This window comes from Castanea sativa, chromosome 8 (genome assembly GCF_040712315.1).
Source record: "Castanea sativa cultivar Marrone di Chiusa Pesio chromosome 8, ASM4071231v1".
Lineage (NCBI taxonomy): Eukaryota > Viridiplantae > Streptophyta > Magnoliopsida > Fagales > Fagaceae > Castanea > Castanea sativa.
The window spans coordinates 35,234,106-35,249,595 of NC_134020.1; the positions used below are offsets into that span (position 1 = coordinate 35,234,106).

The window sequence follows — 15,490 nt, forward strand, 5'->3', positions numbered from 1 at the left end:
GCTTTATTTTTTCGCTGATCATGTGACTAATGTTCTAAATAACCGAAATCCTCACATGGTTCCCTTGGCCCAACCTTTGATTGACTAAGCATTAGGCCTAGTATATAGAAACCCTTAAATGCTTTGCCCCCTCTGACCTAAGAAAAAAAACAAAAAAGCAGTTTCTACTTAAATAAGAAAATAACTCTGACACCAAAGAAAGTGGAAAATTTACACGGCATAGAGGCATTTAGGGCACTTTATTCCACTTTTAAACCAAAACAGACATCGCCACTGTTTTAAAAAAACTTTTATCTTCTCTTAGGATTTAACATGTCACTATTCACAGCACTTTTGATGTTTATCCTAAATTTTTCTTTTTTTATTTTAAGAAATTTTAATTGTTTGTGGCTATATAATAAAGCATTTGTAGTGAGAAAAAATAGTATGATATATAATTATTGGGTCCATATACTCCATATAGATGCATATTAGTTGCTGCACTAATTAGAATCAGACAACAATCAACCATATTAAAGAACAAAGATGGGAAAATGAAACATTAGATTACATGACTCGAGTCCCTAAATATGAATAATTTGATGAGTTAAATTGTCACTATATTATGAAAGTTGCAAATACAAAGGTAGCTGAAAAGCAACTATCCTAACTAGGAAGTAGGAAGAAATGGAATTGGAAGCATTAAATAGAGAAAACATTACGTTACAAAAGTTAAACAATTGCGCAGAACATACATAATACACCATAAATTAGTAAGGCCACAAGTAGACAAGCTTCCCTCATGGTAAGATTTGACTTCTAAAGAGGTCTAGATGATGATAAAAGTATAACATGAAACTAAGAGGCTTCAATATTTACTTTTAGCAATGTTGGACAAACGAATTTTAATGTCTTTATGTATTTAAATTAATCTCTTGCTTTGGTTGTTATTTGTTAGTATAATTTTTTATGAAAATGAATTACAGTTGCTCACAATGGTTTATACTTTATATCGATTTAAAAAAAAATTAAAAATATATTTAGTTTAAATCTTGCTCCCCTCAACTAAAATCCTAGCTCAGTCCTAATATGTTGAGTATTACGTTTGTTGATTTGATGGCTGAGCAAAGTAGATCTTACTCTACTTTGCTTATCCTTATCAATTGCATGTATTCCTAAGTCTGAGACATTAATGAAAGGGAATACTTTACATTTTCATAATTCCACATGTAGCAATGGTTTCGAAATTCGTATAGGCACATTTATGGTGTTACGTACGAGCTTACTCATGTGATGTGATTACACTTGAGCCTTGTATATGTCATTTGATCATCTTGTTAATTATGATTAGTCTTTTGGATGTTATATATATGCTTTTCTCCATCATCTCCTTTTTCTTCTTTTTTTCTCAATATCATTTTGTTGTGAGTCCTTACTGATTCTTTCTTAGTTCTACCAGTCTATGAGTTATTTCTTGATTAAGTACGTGCTTACCTTACACCTCTTTTAATTTCTTAATGTCATTTTGCGTTTCTATTTGTATCTTCTATATTGTTGAATCATACAAGTGCTTCTCTTGGGTTCCATTTCGCTGGCTTTGGGAATTTCTTCAAAGTGCAACATTTTCCCTTGTGATTTTTAAGGTTTTGTCCTCAATCAGTCTTTCATTTTTATTTTCTGTCTCTCACTCTCTAGCAATATTGTCTCAAGTTCATTTCATAAATTCTTCTAAAAAAAAAAAGTTCATTTCATAAATCTCTATTGTGAGTTTCATGAGTTACACCCCTTTTGTGCCTTTCGGATTCTCCAGTCACGCGAGCAAGATGCACGATTCACTTGATCTCTCTCTCTGCAATTTGAACTTATTATATTTTAAACAACTTGCACGAATAAAAATATACATAAATGATTTTTTCAATAGCCACAAAACATATGGGAGTTATATAAGGACGGAACCAGGATTCATACCCGAGGAGGACCAAAGCTTAAAACAAAAAAAAAAAAAATTTATGAAAATAAAAACTAACATCTATTTCATATTCAACAAAATACAACATATAAAATAAGTATTTCTTAAACATTTCATATTATAAAACACATCAACAAAATATAACATACAAAATAAGTGTTTCTTATTTTGTGCACGATTTTTGTTTAGTCCATATTTATTTTTTTAGTTTGTTTTTGTAGTTAAAGGAGCATGAATTTTATATATTTATTTCTTTTTTTGTAGGTAAATATCTAAATATTTTAGAGGAGGAGAGGAAAATATATATATATATATATATATATATATATATATTTAAGGGGAAATCTTAACTTTTTTCCTTTTTCCTAAATCCTCTAACTCAAATGAACTGAAAGCATAGAACACTGGGCTGAACTTTGCCAGTAGCCCAATATTCTGCCCCATCGAGTACACCTTTGGACCTAAGCCCAACCACCGAGTAAAACCAGGCCCTAGGCTTTTAATCAGCTCCGATATCTTACGCTATTCCTGCTGCTGTTGGCAAGGCAAACAAAAATTCTCTTCCTGGTTCGCAGAATAACAAACCAAAACCAGCACCATGGTCAGCGTTCTAGCTCAGGTGGTGCTCATTCATTCCTTAAAAAAAAATTACTTGATTTTTATTTCTAAGTTTTTTCGTTTTCTAAATTTTCGTATGGTTTACTTATTATTATTAGTGTTTGGGAAAATGCAGGAGCGTCTACTTGGCGCAGCGCTGGGAAGCATATTGACGGGGATCGTGGTGTTTGAGCAACGCAGAACCATCTATAGATCCATTTCTCAACCCGATACCCACTCTCACGTAATTCCCATCTCCCATTTCTTTCGCACTGCAATTTTCAATTTCGCTTTCTCAAACCCTAGAATTCAATTTCTGCTTTTTTTTTTTAGTTGGAAATTTAAATTTTGATTTTGCTGTTGTTTTTATTTCTATATTTATGCTTTAATTTAATAGATTAGATGCCAAAACCCCAAAAAAAAAAAAAAAATTGAATGAGCACATAAATCTAATTATCTTAAGTATTTCTCAAACAAAGTGTGATAATTTAGTTAATATGTAGAGTTGTTGCTATAAAAAGGCTAAAGCAAAACAGGGTAGTGAGGGCAATGGCCAATGGGTTTGTTCTCATTTATTTAGGGAGTCAAGTTTAATAATTTTTTTTGGCTTACACTAGTGTTTCCTTGAGTCGAGAGGGTTATTGATTGGTGTAAATCTCCCAGTAGTTATTGACCATTGGGTGGTAATCTTGCGAAGTGGCGGATTTTATGCTTTAGTCGTCAATTTATTGGGAAGTCTTGATCACGCAATACTGTAATCACATAAGATGATAGGATGGGTTTTGTTGTGAAGTTGTATCTACTGAATAGGATGGGTTTTGGAGTGAAGTGGTGTAAGTGGATCCGTTCTTGTATATTCACAATTCAGTTCTCTGTTTTGATCAATGGGTCCCCAGCCGATTTCTTTGGTAGCTCAAGGGGTTTAAGACAAGGAGATCCCCTATCTCCTATGCTGTTTTTGATCTTGATGGAGGTGCTCAGTAGGATGTTGAGAAGAATGGAGGGAGCTGGCTTGATTTGTGGTTTCAATTTTGAGGGTAGGAGGGATGGTGGGGAACGTGTTTCACATCTATTATTTGCAGATGATACTATCCTCTTTTGTGATGCAGATGTGAAGCAAATTCTTCATATTCGGTTGTTGCTCCTTAGTTTTCAGGCAGTAACAGGTTTGAAGGTCAATGTGCATAAGAGTGAAATGGTTCATATAGGGGAGGTTGGTGATGTGCATGCTCTAGCGGATATATTGGGCTGTAGAGTTGGATCCTTACCTATGTTGTATCTTGGCATGCCGCTGGGGGCTCCTCATAACTCCCCTTCAATTTGGAACACAATTTTGGAAAATTTAACCGGAAATTATCTGGATGGAAGAAGTTGTACTTGTCTAAGGGGGGTCGTTTGATGTTACTCAAGAGTACGCTTTCTAGTCTTCCGACTTACTTTCTATCGTTGTTCTCAGTTCCTACTCATGTGGCTAATAAAATTGAAAAGATGCAAAGGGATTTCCTGTGGGGAGATAGCAAGATTCATTTGGTAGGATGGGGAAAATTTTGTGCGCCTATAGCTAATGGTGGCTTAGGGATAAGGAAACTCACTACCTTTAATAAGGCTTTATTGGGGAAATGGTTGTGGCGGTTTGGTAAGGAAGAGGGTCGTTTATGGAGGCGGGTAGAAGCTTCAAAATATGGGGAAGATTGGGGGGGATGGACCTCAAAGCTGGGTAGGGGAGCTCATGGGTGTGGTTTGTGGAGAAGCATCCGCATGGGTTGGGAGGATTTCAGCAAAAATTGTCAGTTTGTGGTTGGGTTGGGGAATAGGGTGAGGTTTTGGCAGGATGGGTGGTATGGGGATCAACCTTTTCAATTGGCTTTTCTTAGGCTGTATGGCATTGCCATTGATAAGGAGGCTTCTGTTGAAACTTCTTTGCATAGGCAGGGGGCGGAGGATAGAAGATTTTGGAATGTTCGGTTTAGTAGATTTTTTAATGATTGGGAGATGGATGAAGGGCTGCGGTTTCTTCGTATGTTAGGTGCTATAATCCCTCCTATGGATGCTGGAGACCGGATGAGTTGGAAATTGAAGCCTAATGGGGCTTTTGACATCCAGTCGTACTATAACAAATTAAGAAATTCTCCTTCAACTATCTTTCCTTGGAAAGCTATTTGGAGAGTAAAGGCCCCTAGGCGAGTTTCTTTTTTTGTTTGGTGTGTAGCTTGGAATAAGATCCTAACGGGAGACAATCTGAGATTGAGGAGATTGGTTTTTGTGGATTGGTGCATTATGTGCCGTCATTGTGGAGAAACGGTAGATCACCTTCTTCTCCATTGTGAGGTGGCCTATCGGTTATGGAGCTTTGTTTTTATAACTTTTGGCTTGGCTTGGGTTATGCCTAGTTCGATTCCAGACTTGCTTTTTGGATGGTGGAATTGGCTGGGGAAGCATTCGTCTCAAATCTGGAATTTAGTCCCGTTGTGCATCCTTTGGTGTATTTGGAAGGAGCGGAACCGGAGGACTTTTGAGGATTTGGATAGCTCTAGTGATCAGTTGCTTGCTTCTTTTTGTGGAACTCTTTTTGATTGGTCTTGGGCGTGGGGACTCACGTCTAGTGATTCCCTCCCTTCTTTTCTTTGTTCCCTTCTCCTATTGTAATTTCTTTGTTGTTTGGTTTTCTCTCTTGTTTCTTTTTGTTTTATTTTTCTTGTGTTTTTGGGTTGCTATGTGTTTTTCAGGCATAGAGTAACCTTCGTATATATATCATTCTTACTTATCAAAAAAAAAAAAAAAAAATGTAATCACATAAGAAGCTGATAAATGTGCATTGAGATCATCTGATTGGTGTTAGCAAGGACCAAATGAGAGATGGGATATACAAACCTAGGTGTGCAATATTGGGTGGTTGACATCACTTTGGCTCTATCACATGTCTCATACACATATGAAATAAATTCACATCAATTTGGGTGTGTTGGGGTGTTGGAGAGGAGCAGGCGATTGTGGTTGAACTTTTTTATATGCTGATGGCGTAAATAGAGAGATTTATTCTACGTGGGACTTCGGGAAATTGTCTCTAAGGTAGCTTATGAGAGGAGGTGGTCTTTTTTTTTTTTTTTTTGGGACATTAGTTAATTAATATTTAGCTATTTGTTCTGCTACCAGTTTTTTTGTAAGATTATGCGATTCTTATTATAAAAATGTCGAGCTTTCAATCAGCACATCTTGTTTTTAAATCTTCAGTCTTGTTCTGCAACCTTTTATGTTCCTGCCTTCCAGGGACCAAAGAGAATATAAAAGGAGATATCATTGATAGATCAAGAACAGATTCAAAAGAAAAAAAAAGGGGGTTGGGGGGACAAGGGAAAAAGCTTGCAAGTTTTGCCAAATGAATCTAGAATGTTGTTGGTTGGGACAGTTTTAGGAAGGGAATCCTTCATACACATTCCTCTTTGGCAACTTGCAAAATTCCCTTTTAAGTTTTGTAAATATTTTATCTTGGCTGATGTAGCATAAATTGAGGAATTTTTCTGTGTGCTTGTTGTGGGTTTAGGGTTAGGAATTTGTGGATCTAAGGTTCAGAATTGTTGAAGAACGGCAAGTTTGATATTCGGTCCTATTACAATAAGATCCAGGGTGGTTCTATCCCTAGTTTCCCTTGGAAGGGTATTTGGAAGATTAAGATTCCTAAAAGGGTGGCTTTTTTCATGTAGACAGCAACTTATGGTCAGATACTTACCTTGGATAATCTGATGCTCCGGGGTCTCCTTTTGGTGAATCGGTGTTGTATGTGTTGTTGTAATGAGGAAACTGAGGATCATCTTCTCCTACACTGTCCAATAGCTCACTCATTGTGGGTACAAATGTTACAGGTGATTGGGATCCAATGCGTCATGCCAGGTTATGTGGAGAGTTTGGTGTTTTGTTGGAGTTTTTGGCTGGGGAAATTTTCTTCGGACATTTGGAATATGGTTCCTGGTTGTTTGATGTGGGTTGTTTGGATGGAAAGAATGAAATCGATTGTTCAATTACAAGCTCTATGCCAGAGTACTTTGTTTGATTGGTCTAGGAGCTGGGGTTCTTCGATTTGTTCTTCCATCATTGAGTTTCTTTCTTCCCTTAGTATTATCCCCTAACTTGCTTTTTCTATCTTTGTTGTTGTTTGTTGCTTTTTCTTATGTTCACCAACATGAACACCTTGTACTTGCTTTATTCGTTCTTTCTTCATGATTAATACTATTCTTATTACTTATAAAAAAGAAAAAGAATTGTTGAAGAAAGGGTTACGAGGTTGTGATAGGAATTAAAAGGTGATTTGATGTGTTATTTGGTAAAAGAAAGTATGTGAGGTTTTGGATTTTGATTGGTAAAAGAAAGGGCTTGATCTGGGGTCGTAAGGAAGAAGGAAAAGAGAATTTTATGGTGTCGAGGGGCTGCATGAATGGTGCCTGTGAACAGTACCACAAGAAAGAGAAAGAAAGGACTCAAACCACATGACTTTTGCTTCAATTAAACTTCACACTTGGACCCTATAAAATAATTCTTGAATAAGCCAATTTGCAAAGTTCTAGCTAATCAGTCTTTCATGGCTGCAATATTGACTCAAATGGAACTTCCTCCTTTGAGTCTTTGACAAGTGTGGGTGAAGGGTGACATCAGAGTGTCCCAAGTTCCAGCAAGCCCAATTTGATACTAAGCCCGGCCCAGATGTGCTCCTTGAAGAACAGAAGTGTAGCCCATCATTTTGAACTTTTATCATTAATAAAAGAAGTCAAATAGCATTTAATTGGGGTTTTCCTAGGGAATGGTTACCTTTTATGTTTTAGATCTCTTAGGAAGACAACTCATTTATTTTGTTATAGTTCCTCTGAGTCAAGGTCTTGAAAATGTAATCTTTTAATTGGTTTTTCTCTTACAAATCCTGTATCCGTTTGGTTTTTTGGAAAAATGAAACAGATCCAATAAGGGGGTGAAGGATGGCTAGAATGTAATATGATACGATGGGTTGAACCAAACACTTAATAAATAAAAGGGATAAATAGTTCACCACTCTATGGGATACAGAAACACCACCCAAAGGGATAAAGAACCAGAGCTTGCCACCTAAGGAATCCACCAATGGGATAAGACTTTAAAAGAAGAAATCCATCTTCTAAAGCACAAAGCTTTTTTTATCTGAAAATACACTCTGATCTTATTTAATTAAGCCAAAAGGCTTATATAGAGCTTAGAACAACCCTCTAAGCATGGGAAAACGAAAATATCATTTAAAACATTACATTTTCAAGACCTTGACTCATAGGAACTATAACAAAATAAATGACTTGTCTGCTTAGAAGAACTAAAACATAAAAGCTAACCATTTCCTAGGAAAACCCCAATTAAATGCTATTTGACTTCTTTTATTAATGATAAAAGTTCAAAATGGTGGGCTGCACTTCTGGTCTTCAAGGAGCATATATGGGCTGGGCTTAGTATCAGATTGGGCTTGTTGGAACTTGGGACACTCTGGTGTCAAAGGGTGAGATCATTCGTTCCAAACTCACTGGGTGCGTAATGTACCTTTAAAAAAAATCTTCTATTCTTTGGCCACATCTTATAAGTGGTAAAAAAAAAAGGCTTCATATGCCTCATCTACCATCCTCAATGCTCTCAATATTGTAGGCCCTTCATGTTGTTGAGCAAGTTATGTTGTTATTATCTTTATTGTAAGAACTTGCAGTTTATTCATTGCCTTGTGGGAAAACAACAGAAATTTGTTGTTCAGGGGTGTCAATGTAAGGGCAAAATTGTACTTAGTTACCTGATGCCTCTACATCTGTAAACTTAAATTTGTCAATAGCTCTAAATGATTGTTGTTAGTGGGGAGATGGAAATAAGGTGACTACATAGGAATCTGATATGATTGAGCCTCTCATTATGAATCTGATATGATTCATCAGGTGGGGCAGCATTTGAGCATCAGAAAGAAATCTTTTCTTTATGCTGGATTTTGAGGAGTACAATGTATTCAATGCCTCTATCAACAAAAATGTGAGATTTTTTTTTTCTGTATATCTTGGATATGGATTCCATCAATACATATTGTTGGAATTTTGATTGAGGTTTGGTTTATGTGTTATTTCCTCAGGAACTGTTTATGTTTAATCTGTTTTGGATCTTCTTTATCAAACTCAGCGATAATAATGTGATAATATGAATTTCATTGAATAAACAGATGAAGTTTTTATGATCTTTAATACAGCAAATATTTTCTTTGAAATGTTTTAGTACATAATTCAAACAGTGCTTGGCACTAATAGTTTCAGCTTTGAACTTCTTCCAGGTGAGAGAACCCATATTTGGAAAGGGATCTCGCTCAGAGTTAGCACATCTATGGAACAAAGCTGTGGATCGGACGTTTGGACCCGTTATTGAATCCCTTAGTTCACGTGGGTGGTAGAAATGCCAGGGTATTTCACTACTGATGTATCATGTATGAGTGTATCTGTGTTTTTGTATACAGATGCTACGGCTTACCCACATTACATGTTCTGTGTTATGAATGGAACATGCAGGGTTATAGGCCATGATTGAGGACCTCCATAATAATATTACTTGCAATTATTATTTTCTTCTCAGTAAATGAACAATGATGCATGGTATAGTTGTTTTTACTTCTTCAAGCATCTATTTTGGTCAAATTGGGCAAACACGATACAAGTCTTTTCCTGTAGCATCTATTTCTCTTAGATGGAATGCATTTATTTGATACAATTTGTGATAGTGATGATAATTGTATATAGTAATTGAATCTATGGATATTGCATATGACCCACACTACAACTCACCTTATCACTTGATTGGCCATAATGTATTTGGACTTTGGGAGAGTTGGAGACTGTTTTCAACCAACATGTTTGTTTCACGTTCATTAGACCTTACTCATGGTAGATCTACAACTAAATGATGCTTGTTATAGTGATCTATAATTGCTGGAGAAGTAGTGTTTTGAGAATGAAGCTTCTCTCTTCCTATTTTCCTCCTAAGTTCATCTAGTTACACTTGCATCACTCTTATTTTTGTTCCTTTTCTAACTGATGAATGTTTGTGAGAAATAGTAAATATACCTAGATATTTCACTATTGTAGTTAGGGTTGTAAATGAGCCGAGCTTTGTTGAGTAAAGAATGTTCAAGCTCGGCTCAACAGCAAAAGTAGAATGTTCAAGCTTGGCTTGAGCTTGATATGAGCCTACAAATAATGTTCAAGCTTGAACTTGTTATAAAGAATAAAAGCTTGAGCTCGGCTTGATTCATTGGTTAAGCCAAACTCGAGCTCAATATTAAACCCAAACTCAAGCTCAATATCATGTTTTTGAACTTGATATTCAACACAAGTATATTATCAAGCATATATCAAGTTTATTATCTAACCTATTTGATTTGGATGAGTGATCTCAACTTATAATTAATTAAAGTCTTAGAAGGATATGAGTTTACTTGTCAAGTTCATATCAATTTTATTACCAAACTCATAAATAAGCCTAAGCTCAACTTGTTTTGTTACTTTTGTATCGAGCCTTAGTGTTCACAAGCTTGTTCATGAACAATATTTTTTACTTGAGCTTGACTCATTTATTAAACAAGCTTAAAACTAAAGCTTAAACTTGGCTTGTTTATAAACAAACAAACATGAACAAGCTTTTTATAGAGCCAAGCCTGAGCTGTTTATGAACAGCTTGGTTCATTTACAGCCCTAATTGCAATTTCTCACAAATCAAGTTGTCATCAGGATCTTGTTGCAAGTTGCTAGACAATTTGGAAGGTGGACAAAGAATTTGAGTTGTTATTGAATTTGAGTGATGGATATTTTGTATGCTGCTAGAGAAATGAGTTATGAGAATTGAGTTTGAGTTTTGAATTATAAGATTTAAGTTATGAGTTTTGAGTTATGGATGATGCTCAATCCAAACAGACCCTAAACTAGGTTTTTCTTGTGTTCAATTGGTAACCTCACAGGGAAGAATGTGACTTCTGGTATTATCCAATCTATTTATCGCGATAATTCACGTGATATTGCTATAGTATTCTTTCAGGCAAATTTAAGTCTATATACTTTTATTATTCAGATTCAGATAGCAATAATGATACTGCTCTTTGCTCTTTAGAGTGTTGTTTTTGTTGACTTTCAGAGCCTCTACTTCTCTGCGTCTCCCATTTTCTTTGACTGAAAAGGTCATAACCAGTGCACAAGGAGCTTCTGCTAGACCTAGAAGACCTATTTGAAAGGTAACTTTACCCCAATTTTGGAGATATTGATTCACTTCTTTTTTTTTTTTTTTTTGAGAATCAATATTGATTCACTTCTCTTTGACTATAGCTTAGTAATCATTCAACTACCTTTATTGCTCATGTAGCAAAAGTGGAACAATAAATGAACCATGAGCCTTTTCTTTTTCGTTTTTTTTAGGAGACCATGAACCTTAATTATCAAGTACCATGCAGTTGATTACTACTAAAAGTTAATAGTTACATTCCATAACCCAAATAAAATATATATGGGAATAAAGGGAAAATAGGTAAAGAAAGAGACAAGAAGAGGAAAGAGGGAGGAGGGGGGGGGGGTTCTGGTCTAAGTTCCACAAGCTTCTTGCACATCAAGCATCAGGTTGAACAGAATTGGCTCGATTCATGTTGCCTCGGCGTGTGATCACTACATAGTAGACACCCATTGCCAAAAGCACTACAAATGCAAAGCCAAAAACAATGCCAGCAACGCCACCAGCTCCCACTCGATTTCCACCTTTCTGGGATGATGATACTTGAACATCATTTGCTTTAGTGGCTGCTACTTGAGCTGCCATGGGCAATGGCGAGCAACTGGTTGATGAACAGGCATCCTTGGTGTCAGATTTCTGCGTGTTTGGATGGAAGAAATCATATGCCGATGGTGAAAATGCCATTGGGCTCTCATGAGCAAGGCCATGAGGGGCTCTTTCTTGAGCTCTAGCAATGGAGAGTATAGTTAGGGAAGAGAGGAATAGCAAGAAAGAAATCGAGGGAGACATATTTCTCACTTCGTGTTTGACTTGAAGCCTAAGGTTCGTTGTTGCTCTTTGTGAAATTTTTGGGCACATTGGACCGGCTTTTATAAGGTCTTTAGGAAGTGGTTGTTGCTTCAAAGTGAGTTTTGTTGATGAAAAAGAGGGTAGGAAGGAGGGAACAGAATGATTGGGAATGTATATTTGTCGTAACTAAGCTAAAAAACTGTTTACACTCCCCAAACTGCCCTTCTTTCATGGTCAACACTCATGACTCAACAAGGTGATGATTTTGATGAATTAATTAAAACCTCATTCGGATTTTGCGTGTCAGTCCTTAATAGGGCTACAAATAATGAACCTTGTTCAAAAAGAAAAAGGGGGATATTTAGTTGGTAATTTGATTATTGCCTACTTTAGTTGGGTTTCCTGTAGTTTACATGATTATTTCCTATCTTAGTTGGTAATTTGATTTTGTTAGTTGGTAATTTGATTCTCATTAGCCTATTTGTTGTTAAGCTGCTTTCCTTAACGTGGCTTTGAGTATTAGGTTATCTATTACTTGAGTGCCTTCTCGAGATATCATGTTTTTACTTTTTTTCCCTTCTCAAGTGCATTTCTCAAACAAATATATGAGTGGGGACTGGCCACTGGGAATAAAATGATTTATGCATTAATCATCAACAATATTTCTGTACTGCTTGATATTAATTCATCTACTTGAAAGCCCCTGATGAATTGATATGTATTAATATTTGATATGCTTGCACACAAACTTTTCCTACTTATGCTGCCACTTGAGAATGAGAACTCTCTTTTTTAACAAGCCGGTGCTAAAGCAACAATGTCCTTCCCACTAAAGAAACAAAAAGGTGAAACCTCTTTTATTTCCTTAAAATTTTCCTGGCTGCTGATCTCCTCTCACATCAATTTGACATGACAAATTAAAGTTATCATCATCTATGACTATGAAATTCAAACCATGAAAAAAAGATGGATTAGCGTGAAAGAATGTTTTTCTTTTATCTTTGTGTCTATCTTCTATAAATATAACATAAAGTGGGCACGAGGTTTTCTTAGCTTGGGAGATCAGCAAAGAGGTCGTAAGATACAATATATTATGCGTGTAATCATAATGGCTATAACATATCTATGTCGTGACTGTGGACATTATTGCAAAGGGTCCAACGCATGCTGTAGCTTAAATCAAGCATTCTGGAACCCCCCACTCTAATACTAAAATCATGTCAGCCTTCACGCTTTTTACCTTGTGTTCTTCTATTTCCAACTTTTTTCATGGCCTCTCTCTCTCTCTCTCTCTCTCTCTCTCTCTGCAAGGCCCATTTAATATTTGCACAAGATCCTTGCCTGTGGTTAATCGGATTGTTAGGGGTTTCACATGTATTAATAATATACCTCTCAAATCACAAGACTCGTCTCTCTCTTGTGTTTCCTATCAAATTTCAAGCCTTGTCTACTTCCATTCCCAGTGTATGCTGCTCTTGAGTTTTTTTTTTAATCAAATTATTTATGGAAAGCAAATTTTTTTAATCCAATGAATACCCAATGAAAAATATTTATAGCCCACCATCTTGATTTCAATCCCAAATCTCTAGTACAATGATAAAATAACTTTACACCACTATTGAGTGTGGCTCAACTGGAGGAAACTCTTGAAAGCTTCATTTGCACAAAGTTTTAAGTCACAGCTCTTGCAACTTTGTGTTGTGGTCAGGTTCAACATTTGGCCAAAACTAACTCAATAAAATAAGACGTGAATGCGAGTAGTGGTATGTCATGTTGTGCGCTGGTAGTACTCTTGAGCTTACCTGACCTGTACTTTGGAGCATGGAGCGATAATTACATACGAACACGCGAGCCTCTTTTTTTAGCTCCTCACAAAAAATAAAAATAAAAACTTGCTCTATGTTAGGTGGCACCCACATCTTGGAATAGTTAAATACTATTGGAATTTACAGTTTTTATACCTTGCAAATATTGGGGAAGAAACAGGGTGATCGAGTTTATTCTTAAGAAGAATTTTTGGGCCTGAAAGAAGCCTACTTTCAAGATAAGGATTAGTAGTCCTACCTTTCAGCTTCTTAATGCAAGTTGACTTTGGGACCTTTGGACCGTAAACTATCCAAAAATATTGAGCAGTGGATGAGTGAGTCCACGAGCATCTACGGACCTACACACGTCTGAATTAACATAATACGTAAACGCGACATGGGAACTGGTCATGGGCCTACTTTTGAATTGCTTTTTTTTTTCTTCATCTGTTTCTCTTGAAAAAATTAAAAAAAAAAAGGGAAAAAAAGATTTTAAAAGGTGTCATCTGCATAGAGGGCTAAGGATATTAAGATTTTTTTTTATAAGAAAATTGGGAATTAAAATTGTACGTTGACCCCAAAGCTCCAAAAAATTATGATGTTACCAAAAAAATTGGGACTTGGTTAAACTAAAAACCAAGCAAAAATCAATTCATGTTTCACCAATGTAATTGTTGTTTGATAGTTTTCTTTTTCTCAAAATTGAAGTTTTTTTTTTTTTGAAATTTGAAGATAGAGAGAGTTAATCGTTCTTTGATTAAGAACGATTATAAAATGACCCTAACTAGAAGGTGGGTAGGGAAGATAATTTAGAGTTGTAAATAAACCAAGCCATTCATAAATAACTTAGACTTGAGTTGATTTGACTTAATAAAAAACTCGTTCATGTATGTTTATTTTTAAACAAGTCAAGTTTGAATACACTAGAACATAAGTGCATAACTAATAAACAAAGTCTTCAATAATATTTTCAAACTATGATGATTGATATGGATGTACATAAACATGATAGAGGACTTGTCACCAGGTCCGCTTGTCCAAATCAATAAATGCTTACTTAACTCGGCCATCTCAATGTATTTAGCTTGACAAGAAGACATTTGCCTGGCATAACATGTTTTCAACCAACCCAACAAATCTACCCAGCTTGGATGCTTGACCCACCAAATATATTGTCTAAAACCAAAATCTATAACTTTTTTTTTTTCTTTGGAGGAAATTTTTTTAACTTAAGCATCAAAGTTCTAGTGGCTGGTATTCCACTAATGTCTTTTAGGCTTTTATAGCTATTCTCACATTTGCATGAAAAAAGCATATGGATGGAGGACACTTTGCCACCCTGACCCAAGTTCAAGATCCATAGCTAGAAACCTTTGGCTAAACCAAAAACCCTTTAGATCATCTGGAAACCTATAATGCATCAAGATGAAATCATGTGCCAAGCATTTTCAACCACATTCAAAGGGTTAGCCAGAATATGGTTCAATAACTTTATAAAGATATAAGAGAGCAACCTTATATCCCAATTTTAAGTAGGACAAAGGTGAGCCACCCACAAGACCATGTTAGTAAATTTAATAGAGAAATGCTGCAAGTAGACAAGGCGAAAGAGAAGGTGACTTTAACAACTTTCATGGGAGTTGTAAATTATCAATTATGTAGTCATCTGTATAATCAATATTTTAGAAATTAAAGATCCCTATGCCATGTAAAAGTAAATCACAGCTTCAAAATTGTAATTAAATATAGGGTCCTGTTAATAGGTGACATTAAGACAATTGATAACAAATTATTTTAAGAAAGTTTTGACACAACTTTTATAAGAAATAAAAAAAGAAGTTAAAATATTAATTACTTTTTTTCTTCATAAAAACTTTCTTAAAATGGTTCACTATCAGATGTTTTAATTGTTAACATTTCCCTTAAATATAATAGTGATTAAGGAGGTAGATCTTGGTTAGCTTGATCCATCAACACTCCGATTCCCAATCATGAAAGTTGTCTGGTATAATATTTTGATTAGTAATGATATAGCTGAATTTTGCTACCCTTGCATCTTGCCTCAATTTTTTTTTCTTTTCTTTTTTGGTTGTATATAATCACT

The 15,490-nt window shown here is 35.5% G+C and overlaps 2 protein-coding genes across 2 annotated transcripts; one reads left to right on the forward strand and one right to left on the reverse strand.

Moving 5' to 3' along the window:
* The first annotated feature begins 2,426 nt into the window (after positions 1-2,426).
* On the forward strand, positions 2,427-9,189 carry LOC142607957 (uncharacterized). Its single transcript, XM_075779646.1, has 3 exons — positions 2,427-2,567; positions 2,682-2,789; positions 8,859-9,189. The coding sequence occupies exons 1-3, from the start codon at positions 2,547-2,549 to the stop codon at positions 8,973-8,975; spliced, it is 246 nt and encodes an 81-aa protein (XP_075635761.1). The 5' UTR covers positions 2,427-2,546; the 3' UTR covers positions 8,976-9,189.
* A 1,807-nt stretch (positions 9,190-10,996) lies between these two features.
* On the reverse strand, positions 10,997-11,780 carry LOC142608014 (uncharacterized). Its single transcript, XM_075779718.1, has one exon. It carries the CDS (start codon positions 11,648-11,650, stop codon positions 11,171-11,173), a length of 480 nt encoding a protein of 159 aa, XP_075635833.1. The 5' UTR covers positions 11,651-11,780; the 3' UTR covers positions 10,997-11,170.
* Positions 11,781-15,490: the final 3,710 nt, after the last annotated feature.

Bases quoted from the DNA above. Each gene is read 5' to 3' on its own strand.
- LOC142607957 (XM_075779646.1), top strand. From the start codon at position 2,547: ATGGTCAGCGTTCTAGCTCAG. The intron at 2,568-2,681 runs GTGGTGCTCATT...GGGAAAATGCAG, and splicing joins TGGTCAGCGTTCTAGCTCAG to GAGCGTCTACTTGGCGCAGC. The intron at 2,790-8,858 runs GTAATTCCCATC...AACTTCTTCCAG, and splicing joins AACCCGATACCCACTCTCAC to GTGAGAGAACCCATATTTGG.
- LOC142608014 (XM_075779718.1), bottom strand. From the start codon at position 11,650: ATGTGCCCAAAAATTTCACAAAGAGCAACAACGAACCTTAGGCTTCAA.